Below are 24,144 nucleotides of genomic sequence, written 5' to 3'. Positions count from 1 at the left end.
CCAGATGAAAATACATTCATTTACCATGAAAGTTGTGAGAATGACACGGAATGATGGAAACGGGTAGGCCTAATGTATTTTTTTTAAAATGCGGTTTAGAAAAAGGATAGTGGTAGTAGCCTCCTTTTCCATTATTGTGCGTATGGCGTCCTCCAGTGGATTAATCCTGTACTACGTAGCCTCCTAAAGACACAAACATTCAAAAATAAAATATAAACCCGCATAATATTTCGCAGGAGGGTTTTGAGGGAACTGCTTTAAAATTTTACGGATGGAGAATAGAGGAGTAGACGGTAACAGGTTGATTTCACGCCGTTCCGAAACAAAGCCACCCGGGAAAAGATCCCGCCGGGCTACCCCAGTTTACGAAATGGTGTTGGTAAACACGAGCCACGTGACGACGCCAAAGTCGTCTGAGCGGCTTTGCAGCATCTAAGTCGAATGGCGGCGGAGCTCCAGGAAGTAGCCTCGGCGGAGGGGATTTAGGACTGCGATGGGCAGGAGTCAACAAAACTGTGTAGAAATGCGCGAATCTTAACGTACAAACGACGGGTAAGCGTTGTCATTTCTTAAATGGCGTGCACATAGAAAACAAAACTTCCCAAGTCGGTGCATTTATGGGGACGAAAGGGGGCGTGAACACAATCAAACGAACGTTAGCTAGCTTACAAGCTAAGTTAGCTAGCCTAGCCAGTAAACATGCAAACAAACTATGGTTGGCCTACACAGCTTTCACCTCGCCATATTTATAGATAGCCATGGAGTACAGTTTAACCGCGAACTGACGCGCTTAATTCAGAAATTGGAACACAATATATTGTGCACATGCAATTTCTGCAGCGCGCCTACACGAACCATTTATTTAGTCTAGATTTGTAAACTTCCTAGTTTACTTAATCATGCCACGGAGCCATACTTGCTAGCTAGGCTAATAGTTGGTCCTAGAAACCAAATAGCCAATGCGAGCTTATCGCCCTCGCTGCATTGCTGTCACTTGCAGGCCAGCTCCAACTTACTTGCATTGTATGCTAGTCTGGCTGATAGCAGCTCACGATCCAGCAGAGTGGGTAGCCTAGTCATTAACTTCAACTATCTAGCTGGAAATACGTATCTTTTCTCATTTTGGTGTATTTGTTATTTTAACTACCTGGCTGCTAACTGCCTGTAGTGTATACAGATTTATGACCGTTTTTATAACGTTATTATTGCTAGTCTAGCAATGAACCGTTATCTGGAGAGCCAATCAGCCAAACGCTAAGGGCTCCGTCTAGTTGCTGAAATGTGAATTTGTATTGAATCGGGAAGGGCTCTAACATTTGATTCAGTCAAGAGAAAGGACAGGTATGTTGTTATGTATGCATTGGTGTAACCTGTAAATTGCATGCATACATCTCTTTCAATGTTTACGTTCAAAAGGAAAGGCCAGAAGAGTATAGTCCCAAGATGTAGCCCTAGCCCGTGGCTCCCAAGCTTGTTGATGATGTGGGTTTACAGCTACCATCGCTAGCGTTACCGTAGCTCGTAACAATTAAGGACGTTTACTTTCAGACACTCAAGTCCATTTGTTTTTTTCAGACCATTGGAAGTTCAACACGTTGGTGGTGTGTGCAGTCCTGTAATGAAGATAACTAGAGGTGTCGGTCATCAAGGTATGAAATGTATCTCTGCTAGTGTTAGCTGCAGGCTTCACCATGCTTTTGGTTTGCGAAACAAAGTCAAAACAGTTTACACGTATGGAATAAAACATGTGGTTCTGTTCAATAATCAACATTCTGACAACAACTATATACAATTTAAGTTTGATTGAAACGAAGGTAATGAAATGTTCACATTTATTCACCTAGCATATGCTTTTATCTTCTAAAACAACTTACAAATAGACAATATCAAAAACGGTATGGTCTTAATTTGAAGCTGCTTGTTGATTGGTGTTGGGTCTTTTCCCTGCAGGCCTGACCAGAGGGCAACAGCATTCATGGATATAGCAGACACCTTTAACCACCTAATTCCCAGTGACCAGTTGGACGACTCTCTTTTAATTGGCCAGAACCTGGAATGTGAAGCGAGTAATGAGTTTGGAGCAGGCCTTGATCAGCTGGAAGACTCGTTAAAGAACATGTTGAGTGACAAAGATCCAATGTTTGGGTCGGCAAGCTCCCAGTTCAACCTCTTGGATGGCGATGACCCTAACTTTCAGATCGCAGGTGCCGCGGGTATGTGATCCTCGCAGATTGATGCTAAAATAATTCCCATCAACTCTTCCTCTAATTTCTCTTTTGAAAGTTACACAGAAAAGTGGATTACATTTCAGGTGTTTTCGGTCAAATTTCTTCAGCACTGTTTCCCTTGGAGCTTGTATAGTTCAACGTTACGTCCTACATTATATTCCTAGGCACATTCATTTGCGTTATTTCGAATTATTTAGATTTTTCATAACTGTACAATACTCATAACTGCTGTTATGAGTATTGTACGTGTTACCCCTGCTGTTGATATTGTTCTGTAACCGTGCACAGTTATCTGAACGTATGTGGTTTGAACCTGCGTCTCTCTGCCAGGTGGGCTGGAAGGACCCGGGGCTGCCCTGGGGACCGCCGGGACACAAACGCCTCAGGCTGAAACCCCACGAGTGAAGCGCCCGGTGGGACGGCCCAGGAAGCACCCCCTGGGAGCACCCACAGGTACGAACCAAGTCACCCTCATCACACTACGATTCAGAGGATTGCATTTTGTTCGCAAGATCGCCAGTTCACTCAAGATTTAGTAAGAAACAAAGTTTGGTTTGACCATTAGAAATGGATGTTAAGAGGAGCAGATCTATGAATTCCAGTTAATCTATTCTTGTCCTCACAAATGGCTGATAAATGTCAGCTTTTGAAGCTGTGCAGCGGTTTTGATGTAGAAAAACACTTGTTTTAGAATCGACATTACCAGCCTCTAGTAGTTATTAAGAGCTGTTTGACATTCACTGGTCGATAAAAACACCACCACACTGATTTCCCAGACCGGCTGTTTTTGGAATGTACATTTACACAAAACACCTTTGTTTAGGCGAAGTAAATGCTGATATTATGTGTCTTATTTGACTGCGTGTTGCAACCAAATGTTCTTATCTTCGACCAACACTAGTTTCTTGCATTACTGCTTCATAGTTGAAGCAGGATTTATTTGTGCGATTTCAACCCGTTTCAGATCGAGGAACTTTAAAATCCACGAACACTAAGTCTCCTGGGAGACCCGGCAGGAAGACGATGAACAAGCCCCAGAATACGTTTCTGATTGAGAAGGGAGCGAGCGTGGCGCAGATCCGGCGAGATCTCCACCTGGGGGGCCGGGTGTCGATCTCGGACCTGGACCTAGGGGGCTGGCTGAGCCCCGTGGTGGTGCTGAGGCGCCTGACCGTCACCGTGGGGGGCTTCCGGATCGAGCTGCTCCCCGGGCCCTCGTACGCGGAGGCAGCCGGCGCCCAGACCATCTGCCTGGAGGACGGAGGAGAGGTGGAGTACGCCGTGGTGCCGGAGCCGTCCGCTAGCGCGGAGACGCCGGCAGGCGTGAGCGTCGCGCAGGCCGCCAGCCGCCAGGACGAGGTACCGCTCGGCCTGGGCCCCTACGTCAACCCTAACGACGTCCAGGCCGCCAACGGCACGCTGTGTCTCGCTGAGACCAAACTTCACGAGCAGCGAGTCGCCCGGAAGCCTGGGCCCGCCAGCAGGACGAGAGACGGCGCTAAGAAGCCTCCGGCCGTACACAACAACAACAACAACAACAGTGAAGACAACAAAGTTGAGGCTGTCAGTAAAGTTGCGGCGGTCAATAAAGTTGCAGGCAACAACAACACTAGCAACAAGAAACAGGGGTTGCCAGCCAAAAAGCAGCTGAATCTTAAGCAGGGATTGTCTTCTGTCAAGAACAAGCCCCTTGTGTCCGGACGCCCGAGTGGCATGTTGAAGGGGCCCCTCAAAGGACCCCAACAGTTCCCCTCCAAGAACCCCCAGAGGAGGGATATCCAAGCCATCAAAGCCCTGAGGGAGAAGCAAGGCCTTCTGTCCTTGAAGAGGCGCATGGAGAACCTCTCCGCTCGCCCAGCCGGCAAGAGGCCGAGGCTGGTGGACGGCCGCCCCGTGAGGCTGAAGGCCAAAGCGCTGGATCCATCCCGTGCTCCGGCCAAGAGAGACGACCATCCCGTCAGACCTCCAGGGTTGTCCAAACCCAACCCCCATCCCGGATCCAGACCACACCCCACGCCCCACCCATCACCTGGAAAGCCCCACCCATCACCTGGGAAACCCCACCCAACGCCTGGGAAACCCCCCCAGCACCCTGGAAACCCTGGTCACCACGGGAACCCTGGTCACCACCTGAACCCTGGACACCAAGGGAACCCTGGTCACCATGGGAACCCTGGACACCACGGTAACCATCCTCAGAAGAGGACGCACTCGTCGGCCGATGAGGAGAGTCTGGAGAAGCCCAAAGCGAAGAAGGTGGAGAAGCCCCTCCTCCTGCAGAAGCACAAGACCAGGACCTCCAGGAGCATCTCTGTGGAGGAGCCCCAGCTCTTCATCCCTGACAACGCCCCGGCGACCGCCCCGGCGACCAAGAAGGAGGATGCAGAGGAGGAGCAGTCGGGTTCCGAGACCTGGGATGGGACGAGGCACTGTGGGCTGTGCAGCAAACATCACAACAACACGTGAGTGTTCCGCCTGGTCCTTCTGAAGCTGTAATGCTGCACTGATGTGCTTTTGCTCTGCCTGGTCCTTCTGAAGCAGTAATGCTGCACTGATGTGCTTTCGCTCTGCCTGGTTCTTCTGAAGCAGTAATGCTGCACTGATGTGCTTTTGCTCTCATGTATTCATTTTTTCAAATATTTTATCCCAAAAACTTAGTTGGATTGTTTTATCAAACTTAGTTGTTGTGTTTTTGCCCTTTACTGTGTGCCTGTACTATGTTTATGAAGTTATAGCTGAATGAGACAACAATATACTTGTTTTACATTCAGTGGTGTGGCTGTGCTCAGCCTTGTCTGTTTTTGCCCTGAACTCACAAAGACGTACAGCCTCCAGGTTTGTCTGTGTAGCACGGCCCCCTGGTGCTCCCTCAGGGCGTGCTCTACATCCCTCTCCTCCCTGTCGCCCTCAGGTTCATGGTGGGCTGTGGCCGCTGCGACGACTGGTTCCACGGCGACTGCGTGGGCCTGGACCTGCAGAAGGTGCAGGAGATGGAGGCGCAGGACCAGATGTATGTGTGTCTGAAGTGCTGTGCTGAGGAGAGGGCCCGGGTGGAGGAGAGCCCGGCCCAGGGAGATGGAGCCAAGCCTGAGAGCCAGACCAAGCCTGAGGCCCACGCTAAGCCCGAGGGCCACACCAAGCCTGAGGGCCACACCAAGCCTGAGGGCCACACCAAGCCTGAGGGCCACACCAAGCCTGAAGGCCACGAAGGCAAAGTGGGTGCCAAGCAGAAACCCTGTTCCCCACACCCACCCACCTCAGGCGGAGTCCAACCTTCCAGAAAGGTACTAGAGTGTGCAGATCTCCATGACAACACATTGGTTTGTTATCCATGAAATGGTACTCCTTATACACCATGTCGTCCATACAAAACAGTGCTTTTATTTTATTTTTTATTCCTGTTGCTCAATGTTTTGTAGGTTTAGCCAAAACGTTTTGTCCCCCTCAGCTAATTAGCGTTCTGATATTTGATCACAGGCAGTGTTGCTACCACACATAGGTTTGTTGCCCGTTGTCTCCTCTCCTTTGCTGCACCTCGTACTCAAAGGTAGCTGGGTTGCCATGGTGCACTGTAAACACACTCACTGCAGTTACAGTTGTTGAAAAGCTTGTTTATGTGAGTGGGTGAGGTGCGTTTGATTTGGGTCACAGGTAGCACTAATGGGGCTTATCCATTGGTTTCATTGTACAGGGTTATATAGATCTATTGCGCATATGTATGCCAGTGGTAACCGTCCTGGGTTGGACACATCACTCATCCACTCAGCTGTTACTTCACTGTCTTCGTCACCATGGAGATGCGATAACTGTCTTACACACACAAGTTATTGTACATTTTCTGACATCCTAGTCTAAAAGCTACCAACTGTCTAAACTTGAACGTTAATGCTACGTTAGTTTTGAGGGATGTAAAAGTAAAAAAAAAAACGGAAATCTTGCCACATATTTCAAAAGTCTATTGTTTACTATTGGTGATACACATGAAGATAGATTACATATGAGTTGACTGTTCACTGTTGGTAATTAATGTGATGTGATGTGTGTGTGTAGGACTCAGGGGACAGAAGACAATCAACAGAGAGCAAAGACTCCCTCAGAACAGGTTTGTGATTGCCTGACAGATTCAATCATTCATTCTTCATTCAACATTTTAAAATGCCTTCGCAGCCAGCACATCATGATAATATACACATTCCCTGTCAAGGAGGAATTTCCTTCGGGATGAATAAAGTGAATTGAATTGACCGGCACATTCTAGCAACTTACCAGCTGGAGGAAGTGCTTGTCCCCAGTGGTGTGTTGGGGGAATAACAAGCGTTCCTGTTCTGCAGGGTTCCACGGGAGCAAGACCAGAGTCTCTCCCTCGTCGTCAAGGAGACCGTCGCTGGACGAGATCAGGAGGAGCGTCAGAGATTCCCTGAAGGAGATTCTAGTGAAGCGGTAAGTAGTAACACTGCAGGGTGGGTCTGGATGCCAGCTGGGTCACACTGCAGGGTGGGTCTGGATGCTAGCTGGGTCACACTGCAGGGTGGGTCTGGGGCACACTGCAGGGTGGGTGTGGATACTAGCTGGGTCACACTGCAGGGTGGGTCTGGATGCTAGCTGGGTCAAACTGCAGGGTGGGTCTGGATGCTAGCTGGGTCACACTGCAGGGTGGGTCTGGATGCTAGCTGGGTCACACTGCAGGGTGGGTCTGGATGCTAGCTGGGTCACACTGCAGGGTGGGTCTGGATGCTAGCTGGGTCACACTGCAGGGTGGGTCTGGATGCTAGCTGGGTCACACTGCAGGGTGGGTCTGGATGCTAGCTGGGTCACACTGCAGGGTGGGTCTGGATGCTAGCTGGGGCACACTGCAGGGTGGGTCTGGATGCTAGCTGGCTAGGAGGGTCTAGGGGGGCTTACCTGTTGGGCCACCACATATCTTCAAATATTTGAGATCAAAAGTTTGTATTTACAAGTTATAAAACTCCAGTGCCAAGCAGACAATGGTGTGTGTTAGCGTACCGATGTAATCGTATATTCATTTTTTGTCATCTGAAGATGGCCCACAACTACATTTTCACTATCTCTGTCATTATCGTCCTGTTCTTTTCTACTTAATGGCTGTGTGTAATACACACTGTGACCTACAAAGCCAGTAGCTGTGTTCGAACCACCTCCTTCTCTGATCCGCAACACAGCACATTTGAACCTCCATCTAGGGCCTTGCATGAGGTGAAAGCAAATGAAGCAGAACTTCCGGTTTCCGCGGCAACTTTTCCACTATCTCATCAGCATTTTGAAGCTGCTAATAAAACGTAGTTGGCATGCGTGATTGCCCACTTTTATAGCATGTCAATTCCACCGTCGGAATTAAGACACTCCAACTGAAAGGGTTTAGAAACATGAATGTAGTGCACCGTACAGGGGAGGAGGCCCATGATGGGAAACAGCCAGTGAGCTTGTGCTCTGTGCCCAGGTTGAAGGAGTCGGACTTGAAGACGCCGCTGGAGAAAGCTGCCGAAGTTGCCAAGAAGACGGAGCGAGAGCTGTTCCACTACTACAAAGACACCGACAGCAAGTACAAGAGCAAGTACAGGAGTCTCATGTTCAACCTGAAAGATACCAAAAACAATGTGAGTACACTGCGCCTGGCCCGCTGCGCCTTCCGCCTCATTGCTGTGCTTCTCACGCTGACGAGGGTCCGTAGAGGGCGAGCAGAGGGGAGCAGGGGATGAGGAGAGGAGGACGTGTGCATATTGTTGGATGCAATTCTAACAGAAGAGGTGCAGGGGATGTTTATATATTTTGTCTCTAGCCGTTGTTGTGTGAGGAAGTGCTGTGTTGTTGTGATGTGACGTGCTGTTGCTGTGCAGGGGGATGCTGTTGCTGTGCAGGGGGGTGTTGTTGCCATGGCCGTCTGCTGACTGTGTTCCCCCTGGGGTTGTGCAGGTGTTGTTCAAGAGGGTTCTGAAAGGAGAGATCTCCCCAGACCACCTGATCAGGATGAGTCCCGAGGAACTGGCCTCCAAGGAGCTGGCTGCCTGGAGACAGCGGGAGAACCGACACGTAAGGGAGAACCTGAGAACACAGCCCTGTCTGTCTGGGAACACAGCCCTGTCTGTCTGGGAACACAGCCCTGTCTGTCTGGGAACACAGCCCTGTCTGTCTGGGAACACAGCCCTGTCTGTCTGGGAACACAGCCCTGTCTGTCTGAGAACACAGCCCTGTCTGTCTGGGAACACAGCCCTGTCTGTCTGGGAACACGCCCTTAACCACCTGCCACTAACTGTTTCTGTGTGTGTGTTTGTGGATCCAGACCATTGAGATGATCGAGAAGGAACAAAGGGAGGCGGAGAGGAGGCCCATCACCAAGATCACCCACAAAGGAGAGATCGAGATCGAGAGTCAGGAGCCAGCGAAGGCCCCGGAAGCCACTGTGGACAGTGGAGAGGTAGTACACACACACCACACACCCCATATACACACACCACACATACACACACACACCCCAACCACACACACACAGCAGCACTGCCCTAGCTTAGCTCATGTGTGATTCAGACCGTCACGTTTGTGTGTTTGTGTTCAGCCGGAGCCTGGTTCCAAGGACGACCCTGGAGACCCTCCTCCAGAGCTGCTAGCAGATGCCGGAAGCAGCAAGACCACCAAAGACACCACAGCCCTCCACAAGTCCCACCTGTTTGACCTCCACTGTAGGATCTGCACAGGTACCCCAGGCCTCCAAGACAGCTACCAGCCCCAGGCCCCTGCTCCTAGACAGCTACCAGCCCAAGGCCCCTCCTCCGAGACACATCCTCAGCCCTACACCAACCTGTAGACACATCCTCAGCCCTACACCAACCTGTAGACACATCCTCAGCCCTACACCAACCTGTAGACATCCTCAGCCCCACACTAACCTGTAAACACATCCTCAGCCCTACACCAACCTGTAGACATCCTCAGCCCTACACCAACCTGTAGACACATCCTCAGCCCTACACCAACCTGTAGACACATCCTCAGCCCTACACCAACCTGTAGACATCCTCAGCCCCACACTAACCTGTAAACACATCCTCAGCCCTACACCAACCTGTAGACATCCTCAGCCCTACACCAACCTGTAGACACATCCTCAGCCCTACACCAACCTGTAGACACATCCTCAGCCCTACACCTACCTGTAAACACATCCTCAGCCCTACATCAACCTGTAGACATCCTCAGCCCTACACCAACCTGTAGACACATCCTCAGCCCTACACCAACCTGTAGACATATCCTCATTTTCATTGACTGACGTTGTTTGTTCCGGGCGTGGTTCCAGGCCGCATGGCCCCTCCTGTAGAAGAGGTTCCTACCAAGGTGGTGTCCACCACGGTGGTGAAGAGGCAGGCCTCGGAGGGGGGTTCCCGGCCCCCGGCCTCCCCCGCCCTGGAGGACGAGCTACACGTCAACGTCCTGGAGGACAACCTCCACAACACTAAGACCTCCAGCGGCGAGGCCAGGTCTGTAGGCACGCACGGCCGCACACACACACCTAAGCCACGCACGATTGCTTGGACCACAGTGTTTGTACCACAATTGTGAGATGAATAAACGTTTCCTTCAAGAAGTTACACATTCAGACTATCCCCTCCACTCAATCACGTCCAGTATGTCTTCCACACAAGCCAGTCACAGCGCTTCTGAAGTGTGTGTTTGTGTGTCCCAGGTCCAACTACACCAGAGATGACGAGACGGTCTTCCTGGCCAACCTGAAACCGCTGTGGAGAGGGTTTCTCAACATGGCCGCCGTGGCTAAGATGGTCACCAAGATGTACCCGGTATCCGGGGTCCTGGACAGCCTGAACGAGGTGACCGCAGCCATGTTTCAGACACACACACACACACAAGACACATCTCCGTACGAAATGCAGAGCTCCACCTGCACCCAGTGCTTTGCTACGATGCTGTAGTTGAGTCCCCCTTAACCCCTGTCCTCGCTGCCCCTCCCAGGACCTGCCCGACAGCATCCAGGTCGGAGGCCGAATCAGCCCTCAGACCGTCTGGGACTACCTGGAGAAGATCCGCGCCACTGGCACCAAAGTGAGTCTGGGCCTGGGGAAACACTGCCTCGCGCTGAGGCACACTCACTTGCCTTACACTTCTGATAAGGAGCCAAGCTTCATCTTCGATATAGAGACCACGAGAGAGGGACAAGTGAGACCGACGAGGGATAGAGAGATTTAGAGGTCGCTGAATGTATAAAGTTCGCATGCATTTATAGTTGTAAGTATTTTCCTTCAGGGAAGATAAGTTAATCCCCGACTATGTGTGTGAGAGAGAGCGTCTGGCCATCTGTTCACCATGTGTGTTTCTTCCCAGGAGGTGTGTTTGATTCGCTTTTCCCCGGAGACGGAGGAGGACGAGATCTCCTACACGCTGCTGTATGCGTACTTCAGCAGCCGGAAGCGCTTCGGGGTGGTGGCCAACAACCTGAAGAGGGTGAAAGACATGTACCTCATCCCGCTGGGAGCCATCGAGAAAGTACCTCACCAGCTGGTCCCCTTTGATGGGCCTGGTAAGGCTTACACTACTCCCTGCAGCCTTGTAACACCACACGACCTTCTAACCTGACACTACTCCCTGCAGCCTTGTAACACCACACAACCTTCTAACCTGACACTACTCCCTGCAGCCTTGTAACACCACACGACCTTCTAACCTGACACTACTCCCTGCAGCCTTGTAACACCACACAACCTTCTAACCTGACACTACTCCCTGCAGCCTTGTAACACCACACGACCTTCTAACCTGACACTACTCCCTGCAGCCTTGTAACACCACACGACCTTCTAACCTGACACTACTCCCTGCAGCCTTGTAACACCACACGACCTTCTAACCTGACACTACTCCCTGCAGCCTTGTAACACCACACAACCTTCTAACCTGACACTACTCCCTGCAGCCTTGTAACACCACACAACCTTCTAACCTGACACTACTCCCTGCAGCCTTGTAACACCACACAACCTTCCAACCTGACACTACTCCCTTCAGTCTTGTAACACCACACAACCTTCTAACCTGACACTACTCCCTGCAGCCTTGTAACACCACACAACCTTCCAACCTGACACTACTCCCTTCAGTCTTGTAACACCACACAACCTTCTAACCTGACACTACTCCCTGCAGCCTTGTAACACCACACGACCTTCTAACCTGACACTACTCCCTGCAGCCTTGTAACACCCCACAACCTTCTAACCTGACACTACTCCCTGCAGCCTTGTAACACCACACGACCTTCTAACCTGACACTACTCCCTGCAGCCTTGTAACACCACACGACCTTCCAACCTGACACTACTCCCTTCAGTCTTGTAACACCACACGACCTTCTAACCTGACACTGCTCCCTTCAGTCTTGTAACACCACACGACCTTCTAACCTGACACTACTCCCTTCAGTCTTGTAACACCACACAACCTTCTAACCTGACACTACTCCCTTCAGTCTTGTAACACCACACAACCTTCTAACCTGACACTACTCCCTTCAGTCTTGTAACACCACACGACCTTCTAACCTGACACTACTCCCTTCAGTCTTGTAACACCACACAACCTTCTAACCTGACACTACTCCCTGCAGCCTTGTAACACCACACAACCTTCCAACCTGACACTACTCCCTTCAGTCTTGTAACACCACACGACCTTCTAACCTGACACTACTCCCTGCAGCCTTGTAACACCACACGACCTTCTAACCTGACACTACTCCCTGCAGCCTTGTAACACCACACAACCTTCTAACCTGACACTACTCCCTGCAGGCTTGTAACACCACACGACCTTCTAACCTGACACTACTCCCTGCAGCCTTGTAACACCGCACGACCTTCTAACCTGACACTACTCCCTGCAGCCTTGTAACACCACACAACCTTCTAACCTGACACTACTCCCTGCAGCCTTGTAACACCACACGACCTTCTAACCTGACACTACTCCCTGCAGCCTTGTAACACCACACAACCTTCTAACCTGACACTACTCCCTGCAGCCTTGTAACACCACACAACCTTCTAACCTGACACTACTCCCTGCAGCCTTGTAACACCACACGACCTTCTAACCTGACACTACTCCCTTCAGTCTTGTAACACCACACAACCTTCTAACCTGACACTACTCCCTGCAGCCTTGTAACACCACACGACCTTCTAACCTGACACTACTCCCTTCAGTCTTGTAACACCACACAACCTTCTAACCTGACACTACTCCCTGCAGCCTTGTAACACCACACGACCTTCTAACCTGACACCACTCCCTGCAGCCTTGTAACACCACACGACCTTCTAACCTGACACTACTCCCTGCAGCCTTGTAACACCACACGACCTTCTAACCTGACACTACTCCCTGCAGCCTGTAACACCACACGACCTTCTAACCTGACACTACTCCCTGCAGCCTTGTAACACCACACGACCTTCTAACCTGACACTACTCCCTGCAGCCTTGTAACACCACACGACCTTCTAACCTGACACTACTCCCTGCAGCCTTGTAACACCACACAACCTTCTAACCTGACACTACTCCCTGCAGCCTTGTAACACCACACGACCTTCTAACCTGACACTACTCCCTGCAGCCTTGTAACACCACACAACCTTCTAACCTGACACTACTCCCTGCAGCCTTGTAACACCACACAACCTTCTAACCTGACACTACTCCCTGCAGCCTTGTAACACCACACAACCTTCTAACCTGACACTACTCCCTGCAGCCTTGTAACACCACACGACCTTCTAACCTGACACTACTCCCTTCAGTCTTGTAACACCACACGACCTTCTAACCTGACACTACTCCCTTCAGTCTTGTAACACCACACGACCTTCTAACCTGACACTACTCCCTTCAGTCTTGTAACACCACACGACCTTCTAACCTGACACTACTCCCTTCAGTCTTGTAACACCACACGACCTTCTAACCTGACACTACTCCCTTCAGTCTTGTAACACCACACGACCTTCTAACCTGACACTACTCCCTTCAGTCTTGTAACACCACACGACCTTCTAACCTGACACTACTCCCTTCAGTCTTGTAACACCACACGACCTTCTAACCTGACACTACTCCCTTCAGTCTTGTAACACCACACGACCTTCTAACCTGACACTACTCCCTTCAGTCTTGTAACACCACACGACCTTCTAACCTGACACTACTCCCTTCAGTCTTGTAACACCACACAACCTTCTAACCTGACACTACTCCCTTTAGTCTTGTAACACCACACGACCTTCTAACCTGACACTACTCCCTTCAGTCTTGTAACACCACACGACCTTCTAACCTGACACTACTCCCTTCAGTCTTGTAACACCACACAACCTTCTAACCTGACACTACTCCCTTCAGTCTTGTAACACCACACAACCTTCTAACCTGACACTACTCCCTTCAGTCTTGTAACACCACACGACCTTCTAACCTGACACTACTCCCTTCAGTCTTGTAACACCACACAACCTTCCAACCTGACACTACTCCCTTCAGTCTTGTAACACCACACAACCTTCTAACCTGACACTACTCCCTTCAGTCTTGTAACACCACACGACCTTCTAACCTGACACTACTCCCTTCAGTCTTGTAACACCACACAGACTCTAAACATGACTCCTTACAACCTTGTAACCTATTGACCATTTTATTATATTATATACCGTATTTATTCGATAAAACGCATCTGCGTTTATTACACTGTTTATTTTTGGTGCAGCGTTTATTCGAGGCGTTTAATTAATAAGAGAGATTTAGTGAATTGTAGCTGCAGTGCGGTCATAGACAAACAAATTCTGGTATTTCTAACGTGTCTTTTGACAAGCTTGCTAGTTAGCTACATTAAATGTTCTTAGCTAGTTTGAACAGTATGGTCTTTCCAAATCACCGATGTAGCAACGAGCATATGTCAATGTTAGCTAGACTAGTTAGCTCTATCTCATCTGCTTTTTATAAACGCTGATTTGCAAGGAATGCAAGAACAGCTAGATAGCGAAAACACCTACCTACTGCAGCCATGTAAACTAGTTTAGCTTGCTAACGCAAGAGCATCTGCCTCCAGTTCTTAATTTCAATAGATAATCTAGACAGGCGTTAGCAATTAGTGTAGACTGCTTTTCGTTTTCTGGTTATTTTTTCCTAATGTTCCATTCTAATGCCGACTAACAGCTAGTCTCTAGCTAGCTAGTGTCATTTGCTAAGTAATGTATGTTGATGTGATATTTGAAACTTATTTAGCTAGAAGTGGGTGCCCCTAGTGCAACACAAGAACATTTTAATTAGACATGCTGCCACTACCGTATTTCTTCTGCGTTTATTACACAATGTTCATTTTTGGTGGGGCGTTTAATCAAAGAAATACGGTAGTCTAAAAAGTGAAGCCATTTCTCAGATTTGACCTTGTCTGTCTCAGTCTCTCTCCACCCCCCCCCCCCCCCCCCCCCCCCCCCCCCCCCCCCCCCTCCTGAACGTTGCTGTTAGTGCCTACGGGCAGGGTGTGTGTGTGCGTGTCTCAAGTCGTCTGTTGCGTGTTCCTCCCCAGGTCTGGAGATGAACCGTCCCAACATCCTGCTGGGCCTCATCATTCGCCAGCGGCCCAAGAGGGACTTCCTCCCTGTGGACGACAACGAGACGGCCCGCTTCGTCCCCGAGACCACGCCCCTGCCGGCCGCGCCCACGCCCAAACCCCAACCCGCCGAGGAGGACGCCACCACGTACCTGACCTCCCTCGCCGTCGCTCGGCCGAAAGACGAGGAGAAAGACGCCGAGCCGGAGGGCGCCGAGGAGCCCGCGCCAGACTCTCCTGAGGTGGGGGAGGGGGCGCTTCAGGACTCCCTCAAGCCGTTGCGCTTCCTCCCCGGGGTGCTGAGGAGCTGGGGGGGCGCGCTGCCCCCCATGCCTGACCAGGCCCAAGCGGGGAGCGACGACCCCCTGAACCCTACGCAGATAGCCATCCCAGGGCTGGGGGACCTGCCCCCGCCGCCCGCCCCCCCCAAGCCCCCCCCAGCTCCCAGACTGGACCGCTTCGTCATCAAGAAGAAGGAGCCCAAGCCGGCCAATTCGGAAGCGCAGCCTCCCAGCCCGGCGGAGAAGCAAGCTGGCAACGCCAACCCCGCGGCCAATCACGCGGCGGAGTCGGCCTCTCTGAAGGACAAGCCGGCAGACGTCTCCACCAGCGCCTACCTGGCCAGCCTCTCTGCTGCCGACGGCAACAGGGACAGCAGCCCGGCTAGTAAAGCGCCCTCCACGGACACGCCCTCCCCCATCCTCAAACCGGCTCCCCCCAGCGGCATCCTGAAGAAGAGCTCAGCCTACTCCAACTCTCCAGCGCCCGTCCCTGTTCTCAGAAGCTACCCCGCCCCCACAGCCAAGCCCACCGGCCCCCCCAAGCCAGACCACCCACCCCAGGAGGGCGCCAGCTCTCACCCCAGCAGGGGGCCTCCTGCCCTTAGCCAGCCTGGACCCCCGGCACCCTACCCTCCTGCCGGAGCCTCGGAGCACCCCAGCCCCTCCGCGGTGATGCCCCCCTGCAGCATCGCTGCACCTAACCCACCCCACATGCCCCCTCTGGTACCGGGTAGCTACGGTTACCCCAGCGCGCCCCCTCCCGTGCTCCCCCGGCCGGACCCCAAGAACCAGGCGGCGGTCTGGCCTTCGCCGGGCCTCCCCCCTCTAGGGCAGGCCCCCTCCTGTGAGGGGCAGGGACACCCTGACAATCCTCCACCTCTGTCCTCCACTAAAGAAGCACCTGAGAGGATGCTGACCCAGCCTCAGCCCCAGCCTCTGTCCCAGCCTCAGTCCCAGCCTCTGTCCCAGCCTCTGTCCCAGCCTCTGTCCCAGCCTCAGCCCCAGCCTCTGTCCCAGCCTCTGTCCCAGCCTCTGTCCCAGCCTCTGTCCCAGCCTCTGTCCTCCACTAAAGAAGGACCTGAGAGCATGCTGGCTCAGCCTCCGCCTCTGTCCCAGCCTCAGCCCCCGCCTCTGTCCCAGCCTCAACCCCAGCCTTTGCCCCAGCCTCTGTCTCAGCCCCAGCCTCAGTCCAAGCCTCAGTCCCAGTCGGCTGAGGACAGCGACAGCTCTGACAGACACAGGCCCCGCGAGTCATCCCATCATGAGAAGAGGAGCCGACACTACGACAGGGAGAGAGACCACGACAGGGAGAGAGACCACGACAGGGAGAGAGACCACGACAGGGAGAGAGACCACGACAGGGAGAGAGACCACGACAGAGGGAAGAAACACGACAGGAGCTACGAGGACAAGCACAGGGACAGGAGCAGGCACCGCGGACACTCTGCAGAAGATCGCTACGGAGACAGGAGGAAAGACCGTCACCACGGCGACGACTACGACAGCCGCCACAGGGACAGGCACCGGCACAGGAGAGACTCTGACTACGACAAAGGGAGGCGGAGCACCCGAGACAGCCACTCATGATCGAGGATTTTGATACGCCGATATAAGGAGAACTTCGAAAGACACTCGGCCATGATTGGATGAATTTTAAAGACACGCCCATGATCCACAAGTTTTGGTGCCATTTGCTTTATGTCTTGTTCCTTTTTTTAAATCAGTTATATATTTAGAATACAGCAGAGAAAATGTTTCAGTACGATAACACAGATTTCATAAGAGAACATCCTAAAAGGCTACTTTCACAGCTCCTGAAGGTGATTTTCAAGTTATAAACCACACGTTCTTGTATGTGTTCATTTGATTGTCTTTTTATCGTGTCACGTTGTGACTGGCTGCCCTAAGAGGAATGTTGTGAGAGACTGGGGCTCCGTGGTGTTCAGGAGGCAGCAGGCCAGCCCTCGCAGGAGCCGGCCCGCCCCTCGCCGTCTGAGGAAGTCCACACTCCCGCTGGGGCAGAAAGTCCTGCAGCTACAGACTCGACACCAGACTGTTTGTGTCAAGTCACACAGACATGTGCCATGAATGCAGCTTCTTAGGATTTCCACGTTGTCCTATTTTTAACAGCGCCTTTTTTCTTTTCCTTTTTTAAGCTAATTTCTACCTGCATTTTGGTTTGTTGTCAGAAATCAAGCGAAGTGTGTTCATGTGCAGTTCTTAATAAAGCTTATCTTTTTATTGTTGATATGAAAATGTTGTCCTTGAGCAGGGGGGAAAAAGCGATGTGTATTTCTCCTAAACTAGTTTGACACACATTGGCAGTACTACTTGTTTCATGCCAACTCTGCTATTCATTACCTTTGAAAACATTAAAACCTTCACTGTTCTGAACAAACTGCAGGGGTCTGGGCTCCTGGTACAGGTGGACATCTTTCAGCGTTCCTACGAACCTGCTGCTGAACAGGCCGCCGCTAACCTCCGTCACATCCCTGTGGAGCTCGAACCCTCCCAGGTAGACCACGCCGCCGTGGTTGAGCGCCACGTAGCGCTCGAACGGGTCCACGTCCTGGAGGAGAACCCCGTCCCCGTCCAGCCGCACCTCCAGCACCGTGCCGCTGAGCTCCAGGGAGACGGCGTGCCAGCGTCCGCAGCACAGCCCCGCGCCGCCCACCGCCTGGGGGGGCCACAGCCGCTCCCCCAGGTTCACCGCCACCTTCAGCTGCCCCCCCTGGAGCCCCACGGCCAGGTAGTCGTCGTCCTCGTGCTCCGCCCTCCCCATCCACGCCATCAGCCCGTCGCCGGCGCCCGCCGAGAAGTTGAACGCCAGCCGTGTGAGCCTCAGGTTCCGGGTGCTGAACTTGGGGTCGCTGTGCCTGACGTAGGAGCGACCGACGAAGCGGAGGGCGGTCAGGGCCACTGCCTCCTCGCAGTGCTCGCCTTGCCTCCCGAGCGGGCAGAGGCAGAGGTAGGAGGGAGGCAGGGCAGCCGGGACACACAGGGCCCCGTGGTGGCACACGTGGTCGAGGCAGCTGACGGACTGGTTGCACAGCGGGCCGGTCCAGGCGGGGGGGCAGGCGCACAGGAAGGCTTGGCCCCCGAGGGGCCGGCAGCGGCCCCCGTTCCGGCACACCTTGTACCCGCACGCCGTGCCGTCCCAGTCCCCCACGTTGGCCCCGCCCAGCGCCCCGGCCTCAGTCAGCTCCAGCTCCACCCCGTTCACCACCGCCTCCCGGATCCCGCCCGTGAAGCCCACAGGCCCCGCCTCCACCGCCTCGTTGGCCACCATGCTCAGGGAGGACACGCCCCCGATGAACATCTCTGGGGCCACGTCCAGCGTGGTCATGGCAGCCGGCGTGCCGACAGTCGGCGGCGCTTCGGAGCCGTCCAGGACCAGGAATCCGCGCTGGCCGTCCCGGCCGGCCCGCGCGCTGTGCCAGGTGCGGCCGCTGGTGTCCACCCTCCGGGGAGCCTGGAGGACCACGGTGCCGTCTCCCAGGTTGTAGCGCAGCTGCAGGAAACCTGACGCCAGAGAGAGACACAGGAAGTCCCCTGAGAGGGAGGGAGGAGACAGATGGAGAGAGTGGAGGAGAGGAGAGAGGGAGAGTAGAGGAGAGAGGGAGAGAGGAGAGAGTGGAGGAGAGGAGAGAGGGAGAGAGGAGAGAGTGGAGGAGAGGAGAGAGTGGAGGAGAGGAGAGAGGAGGGAGTGGAGGAGAGAGGGAGAGAGGAGAGGAGAGAGTGGAGGAGAGGAGAGAGTGGAGGAGAGGAGAGAGTGGAGGAGAGGAGAGAGTGGGAGACAGTAACCATGACAAGAGTGCTTATGGTGAAGAGTTCTTTCTTAATTCTGTAATCGTTTGCTCTGCATGGCCAAGTGGATGACTCAGTTCAGCTGTAGTAAAACATTCTCATCAGTATCTAAATTGAGGACTTTATCCTCAAGTGTCTTTTAATAAATCGGCTAGCGACGAACCACAGAAGATCGGCAGAAGCGCTTCATTCGGGAGATGACGTTTGAACGCGTCTACGCGAGCGTCCTCGACGGCGTGACGTTTTAGCGACGTGGCCCCCCTACCTGATCTGGCAGCGAGGTGCTGTGCCGCGTAGAAGAGGACGCCCTCTGGGGACAAGGTCTGGAACTGCAGCTGCAGGGCGGTCCTGTGTCGGATGTTGGGGCCAAGGAAGGACATCCACGAGGACAGGTTCCCACTGAAGTATGGGTCGCTGATGGCCACCGCTGGCAGGGGGGGGGAGACATCAAAACGGTGAATGGTTCAACCTGTTTCTTTACATGGTTAACACAACTGCGTATATTCAAGTGGATTGTGCGTTTTTGGTTTATGTATTTGTTGGCGTGTGGGAAGGAGAGAGTGGGCTAGACAGAGAGATTGTCATTTTGCGGTCCTATTCCAAACGAAGTACTGGCCCCGTTCGGCGTGGCCTGAGTGTCCTGACCTTGCTGGCAGTACAGGCCGGCCGCGCCCAGCGGACACTGGCAGGTGTAGCCCCTCAGCAGGGGGATGCAGGTGGAGCCAGGGGCACAGAGAGGAGGCGGGCTGTGCTCAGCGTCACACACCGACACCGTGTCTGAACAGAGGGCTCCCTTCCACGCTGGTGGACACTGGCAGCTAGGGGAGGGAGGGAGGGACAAGGAGAAGGGGAACAGGGAATGAGAGAGTATTATTACTACTTGCCTAAAAAGAATCCCTTTAGGAGGATGAGAGATCTAAAAAATCCTTTGTCCATTTACTCCACTCATGTGTGCCTAGAGCACCAGTAATAATCGTAATGTTACGGACTGTATGCTAGTCGTGCTCCCACCCAGGAGTGAGTCTAAGCCAGAGACATGCAGACTAGCCACATGCTGAGGAGCCTTTCCTTCCCCCTGGTGGGGGAACAGTGACATTACAGCCAGCCGCCCCTGTGAAGGAAGCCTGTCTCGTCTCTCCTTGAGGGCTGTGAAGATCAGACCGGGGGGGTTCACGGTTCATTTACCACCTTCTCGTGCAGATTGTTTACACGCATCAGTGCTGGGTTGGTGTGTTGAAAGCAAACTGTTTAAGTGGTAAACTATTTCAGATGCAAAGCTGTACTAAATCATAAAGCCAAACTAATCCACTTCATTCCACTTAACCTGAATAACAAAAAGTTATCAGTTGGGAAAAGTTATCCACCGGACCGCAAAATCAGAAATTAATCAATTAAAAAGTATGCATATTGGGCATGCGTCTAATCAAGCTTGTTGTATTGTTATTTTCCAATAATAGCAATAATAATAATAATAATATGAGCTTCAGGTTTACACCAGAGAACTTGCCCCTCCCCTTCTTAAAGAGCAGAACTGATTGTTCCCATAGCTCAGCGAAAAAGTGTAGCCATGAACAATCTAGGTTAAAACCATAAACTCAATTATAGTTATTAACACTTGGGGCTGTGATGAGTCATGTAGGAACACTCTCCAGATTCACACTGATGACTGTAATAACTGTGATTATCTCCTGAAGGCTGGGAGATGGTTTCTGCAGAGAAGACCTGACGTACAGACAGATGGACATGCCTCTGCTTGGGTTTGGAACTCAAGTCCACTGGAGCCTCCAATGTGTGGGAAAGTGTGTACAAGACTGATGATCCTAGTACACAGGAACATCTCTGGTCTAATGGCTGTTCCCAGGAACATCTCTGGGTCTAACTGCTGGACTAGGATCCTAGTTCATAGGAGTGTCTCTGGGTCTAACTGCTGTACTAGGATCCTAGTACACATGGCTGTGAGCGTACTAGACGGTTGATCCAGAGTCCACGCAGGTGCCTCCGTTCCGGCAGGTGACCAGGGTGCAGGGCGTGACGCCACACTGGCCCACGCTGCGTCCAAAGGCAGGCCGGCCCTCCAGCCCCCCCAGCGTCCGCAGCGCCCCCTGCCTCCGAGTCCGGAAGCGCAGGTCGAACACACACCCTGGGAGGCACAAACAGAAAGTGATGTCATTTTCAACGTACAGCTCAGGGGTGGGGAGCTCTGCTGACTCGGAGGTCGCAGATTCAATCCTCCTTCTGTTCGTTGCTTGGGTGAAATGCGTCTGCTAAATGTAAACATTCTTGTTAATTCAATTGACAAACAAGACTAATGAGTTATCTGTGAGGTGGGAAAGGACCGACTCTGACTGGATTATACTGAGGGTTTCACAACAGCTGGCATATGTTTAGTCTACATCGAGAGTCAATTAAATGGTTTCACAAAACAGGATGTATTATCGCTTTATGTCTTAATGTTGGAATTAAAACATTTCACCGCCATGTGTGCTGATAAGCACTCGTATATTCCTGCTTGCAGAAGCTATAAGTGCACTTGATGAAGCTCTAATGAACAGCAGAGGGCATGGCCCTCAGTTCATAGTTACTGAAGGAAACGGAATGATGCTCTTTCACTGCATCTCCATTAAATGTTAATTCTTTGAATAATTTGCGGAGATGAATTTTCTGCACAGCGGTCACATTCAAAATGGGCCTTCGCATTTTCATGAAGCACTTAGTCACACATTATAATGTCATTTCCTGCTTCCAGTTCTTTTGTTCTCGTTTCTGTGCCCAATGCCGTTTTGGTTGTTGACAGGAAAAAGATCCGGTGAGTTTGTGGAGACCGTGGTGTACCTGCTGAACCTCAGGACGGCTGTATATACAGGCTCTGAGGCTGGGGGGACACACTGGGCTCTCGCACGGCTGCTGGAGTCAACGCAGGAAACAGGAAGCAGGGGAAATGTCAGGCTCACTCATGAATATTCATGACATGATGCCGTCTACCCCGCCACTTGGCACATTCAACCGACTGTAGCAGAACTGCAGATATAGGCTGTCGACAGAGGGAGAGGAGGATGGAGCGGGGGAGGGAGAGGGAAGGAGGGAATGAGGAGGCAGGGGGAGAAAGGGAGGGATAGAGGAAGGGAAGGAGAGAGAGAGACAAGGAGGGAGGGATGGAGAGGAGGCAGATGGATGAGGAGGATGGGTCTGTTTGGTTTGAGACAGACTGTAGCTGGCTGAAAACGAAATCAAAACGAAGAAACACGTGTCAAAGGTCTCTGCTGGGCCAGCCTAACAGCAACAGGACGCTTCATAATTTCCCAAAATATACTTAACGCCTCTGAATAATAGCCCAATATTATTTCCCATCAAACAACAGTATCAGCGCCAGTTTCCTGAAAGCCACAGGAACAAAGACCATCTGCATTTAAGAGGCATATTCTCCGACTATTCACATCTTAATCAACATTTCAAAGTGAATAATGGATATTTTTCTGCCTCTGACGTTTATCACTTCATTTCAAAACGAGGAGGATAAAACAGATCTTTGTCAGGGACTGATAAGGGCGGAGAGCCTTGGTCCTTGAACATCAAGGCATCTTGGATGGACGGATGGAGGAGTGGGCGCTAATTAGCATGTACAAAGAAAACCAGCCTCTTACTGGTTTAAATGAAGCACCCGCCAGCCTGTTTATGGAGACGGCATCTGTCTGTCTAGTGACCTGTCCATGCGGACGACTGGAGGTGTAGATAGCAGACGGCGCGGTGTGTTTTCGCTGTGCTTTGCCCGGCAGTATGATAAGGCCAGCAGTAAAGTCGCACACATCTGATAATGCACACTGGGCTTCCCGTTACCACAGCAGGAGTACGAGAGAGAGTGGATTACACAGCTGGGTTAAAACATCAACTTTATGCACACACACACACACTCGCATCTAAACAAGCACTCATGTCCAAATGCAGTCATTTATATACCACATACACGCAGGCACACACACATAATGCACTTAGAGCTGCAATTCTTGTACGAAAAGTGCTATATAAATAAAGTCTTACTTACTTACATGCATACACAGACACACACACACCTTCACACAGGTCGGTTTGACCATCCTAGTGAGGTTTCACTCCCATTAAAATGGTGTTATCCCTAACCCTTAGTGTAATCCTAACCTTAACTCTTCTGGACGAAAAAAGCTGTGAACTACTTTTTGTTGGATTTGTGCGTCTAGGGGTTGTCCTGTTTGTTTAAGTTACTGCTTAATGTCACACTGAGAGGCTTGTGTTCAATAGCCTGTGGAGCAGCAAGGGTGATACTGCCACAGGAAGTGAATGGGATGTGGGAGATACCCAGGACTGAGTGGGGGATACCCAGGACTGAGTGGGGATACACAGGACTGAGTGGGGACACACAGGACTGAGTGGGGATACACAGGACTGAGTGGGGGATACCCAGGACTGAGTGGGGATACACAGGACTGAGTGGGGGATACACAGTACTGATTGGGATACACAGGACTGAGTGGGGATACACAGGACTGAGTGGGGATACACAGGACTGAGTGGGGATACACAGGACTTAGTGGGGGATACCCAGGACTGAGTGGGGATACACAGGACTGAGTGGGGATACACAGGACTTAGTGAACACAGTGACCATGGTGGAGACATGATTAGACTAACGAGGGAAACAGACAGACGTGATGTTGGTCACTTGAGATAGTGACCAGTCCATTGTGGGGGCATTCCTTTAAATAGCGAGGCTGAAGGTTGGGCAGCAGAACGTGCCAGACGCTGTTTGGGCGTGCTCTACTTCTGATCATCTGATTCACGGACAGATGGTATTGTGTGTATTGTCCAATGTTTGTGTGTTGAAGATGGTTGTTTCTGTGTTCAATTGTTTGCTCGATAATACATGCGTATTTTAAAGATGTCCGATCCAGTTTTCATTACGCATTGATCCTTCAGAATTACCACCACATGCTTATTCTCACTCCAACCCAAAACCCACCTAGAAATAGCACTTGAAGTAGAATAAAATGTCCCCGCAAGGATAGTTAAACAAGACCCCCCCCCCACACACACACACACACGTATCATTAACAGTTTGTGGTCATGTCACAGTGTGCCCACACGAAACCTAAATCAACTGAATGCCCTGTGTGTTGTTGCAGGCAGGACACGCTAGGTGTTCGGAGATGAACGGGTTAAACGC

The 24,144-nt window shown here is 51.9% G+C and overlaps 2 protein-coding genes across 2 annotated transcripts in view; one reads left to right on the top strand and one right to left on the bottom strand.

Moving 5' to 3' along the window:
• The first annotated feature begins 423 nt into the window (after positions 1-423).
• Positions 424-17,384, top strand: phf3 (PHD finger protein 3). Its single transcript, XM_047029166.1, has 17 exons — positions 424-552; positions 1,576-1,649; positions 1,951-2,213; positions 2,559-2,681; positions 3,193-4,690; positions 5,140-5,512; positions 6,279-6,330; positions 6,560-6,668; positions 7,687-7,843; positions 8,160-8,276; positions 8,527-8,661; positions 8,800-8,938; positions 9,541-9,721; positions 9,928-10,069; positions 10,212-10,301; positions 10,581-10,776; positions 14,839-17,384. Exons 3-17 carry the CDS (start codon positions 1,976-1,978, stop codon positions 16,728-16,730), a joined length of 5,442 nt encoding a protein of 1,813 aa, XP_046885122.1. The 5' UTR covers positions 424-552; positions 1,576-1,649; positions 1,951-1,975; the 3' UTR covers positions 16,731-17,384.
• A 102-nt stretch (positions 17,385-17,486) lies between these two features.
• eys (eyes shut homolog) overlaps positions 17,487-24,144 on the bottom strand; it is a 165,100-nt gene continuing 158,442 nt past the window's right edge. Inside the window, exons 48-51 of the mRNA XM_047029299.1 lie at positions 20,916-21,090; positions 19,596-19,768; positions 19,216-19,377; positions 17,487-18,695 (exon numbers count right to left, since the gene is read on the bottom strand). Of these exons, the coding sequence (XP_046885255.1) occupies positions 17,494-18,695; positions 19,216-19,377; positions 19,596-19,768; positions 20,916-21,090 (1,712 nt within the window). The 3' untranslated portion in view covers positions 17,487-17,493. The remainder of the gene's footprint in view (positions 18,696-19,215; positions 19,378-19,595; positions 19,769-20,915; positions 21,091-24,144) is intronic.

The sequence above is a fragment of the Hypomesus transpacificus genome, chromosome 11, assembly GCF_021917145.1.
Source record: "Hypomesus transpacificus isolate Combined female chromosome 11, fHypTra1, whole genome shotgun sequence".
Taxonomy (NCBI): Eukaryota; Metazoa; Chordata; class Actinopteri; order Osmeriformes; family Osmeridae; genus Hypomesus; species Hypomesus transpacificus.
This window is presented reverse-complemented; position numbering and strand designations above follow the sequence as displayed.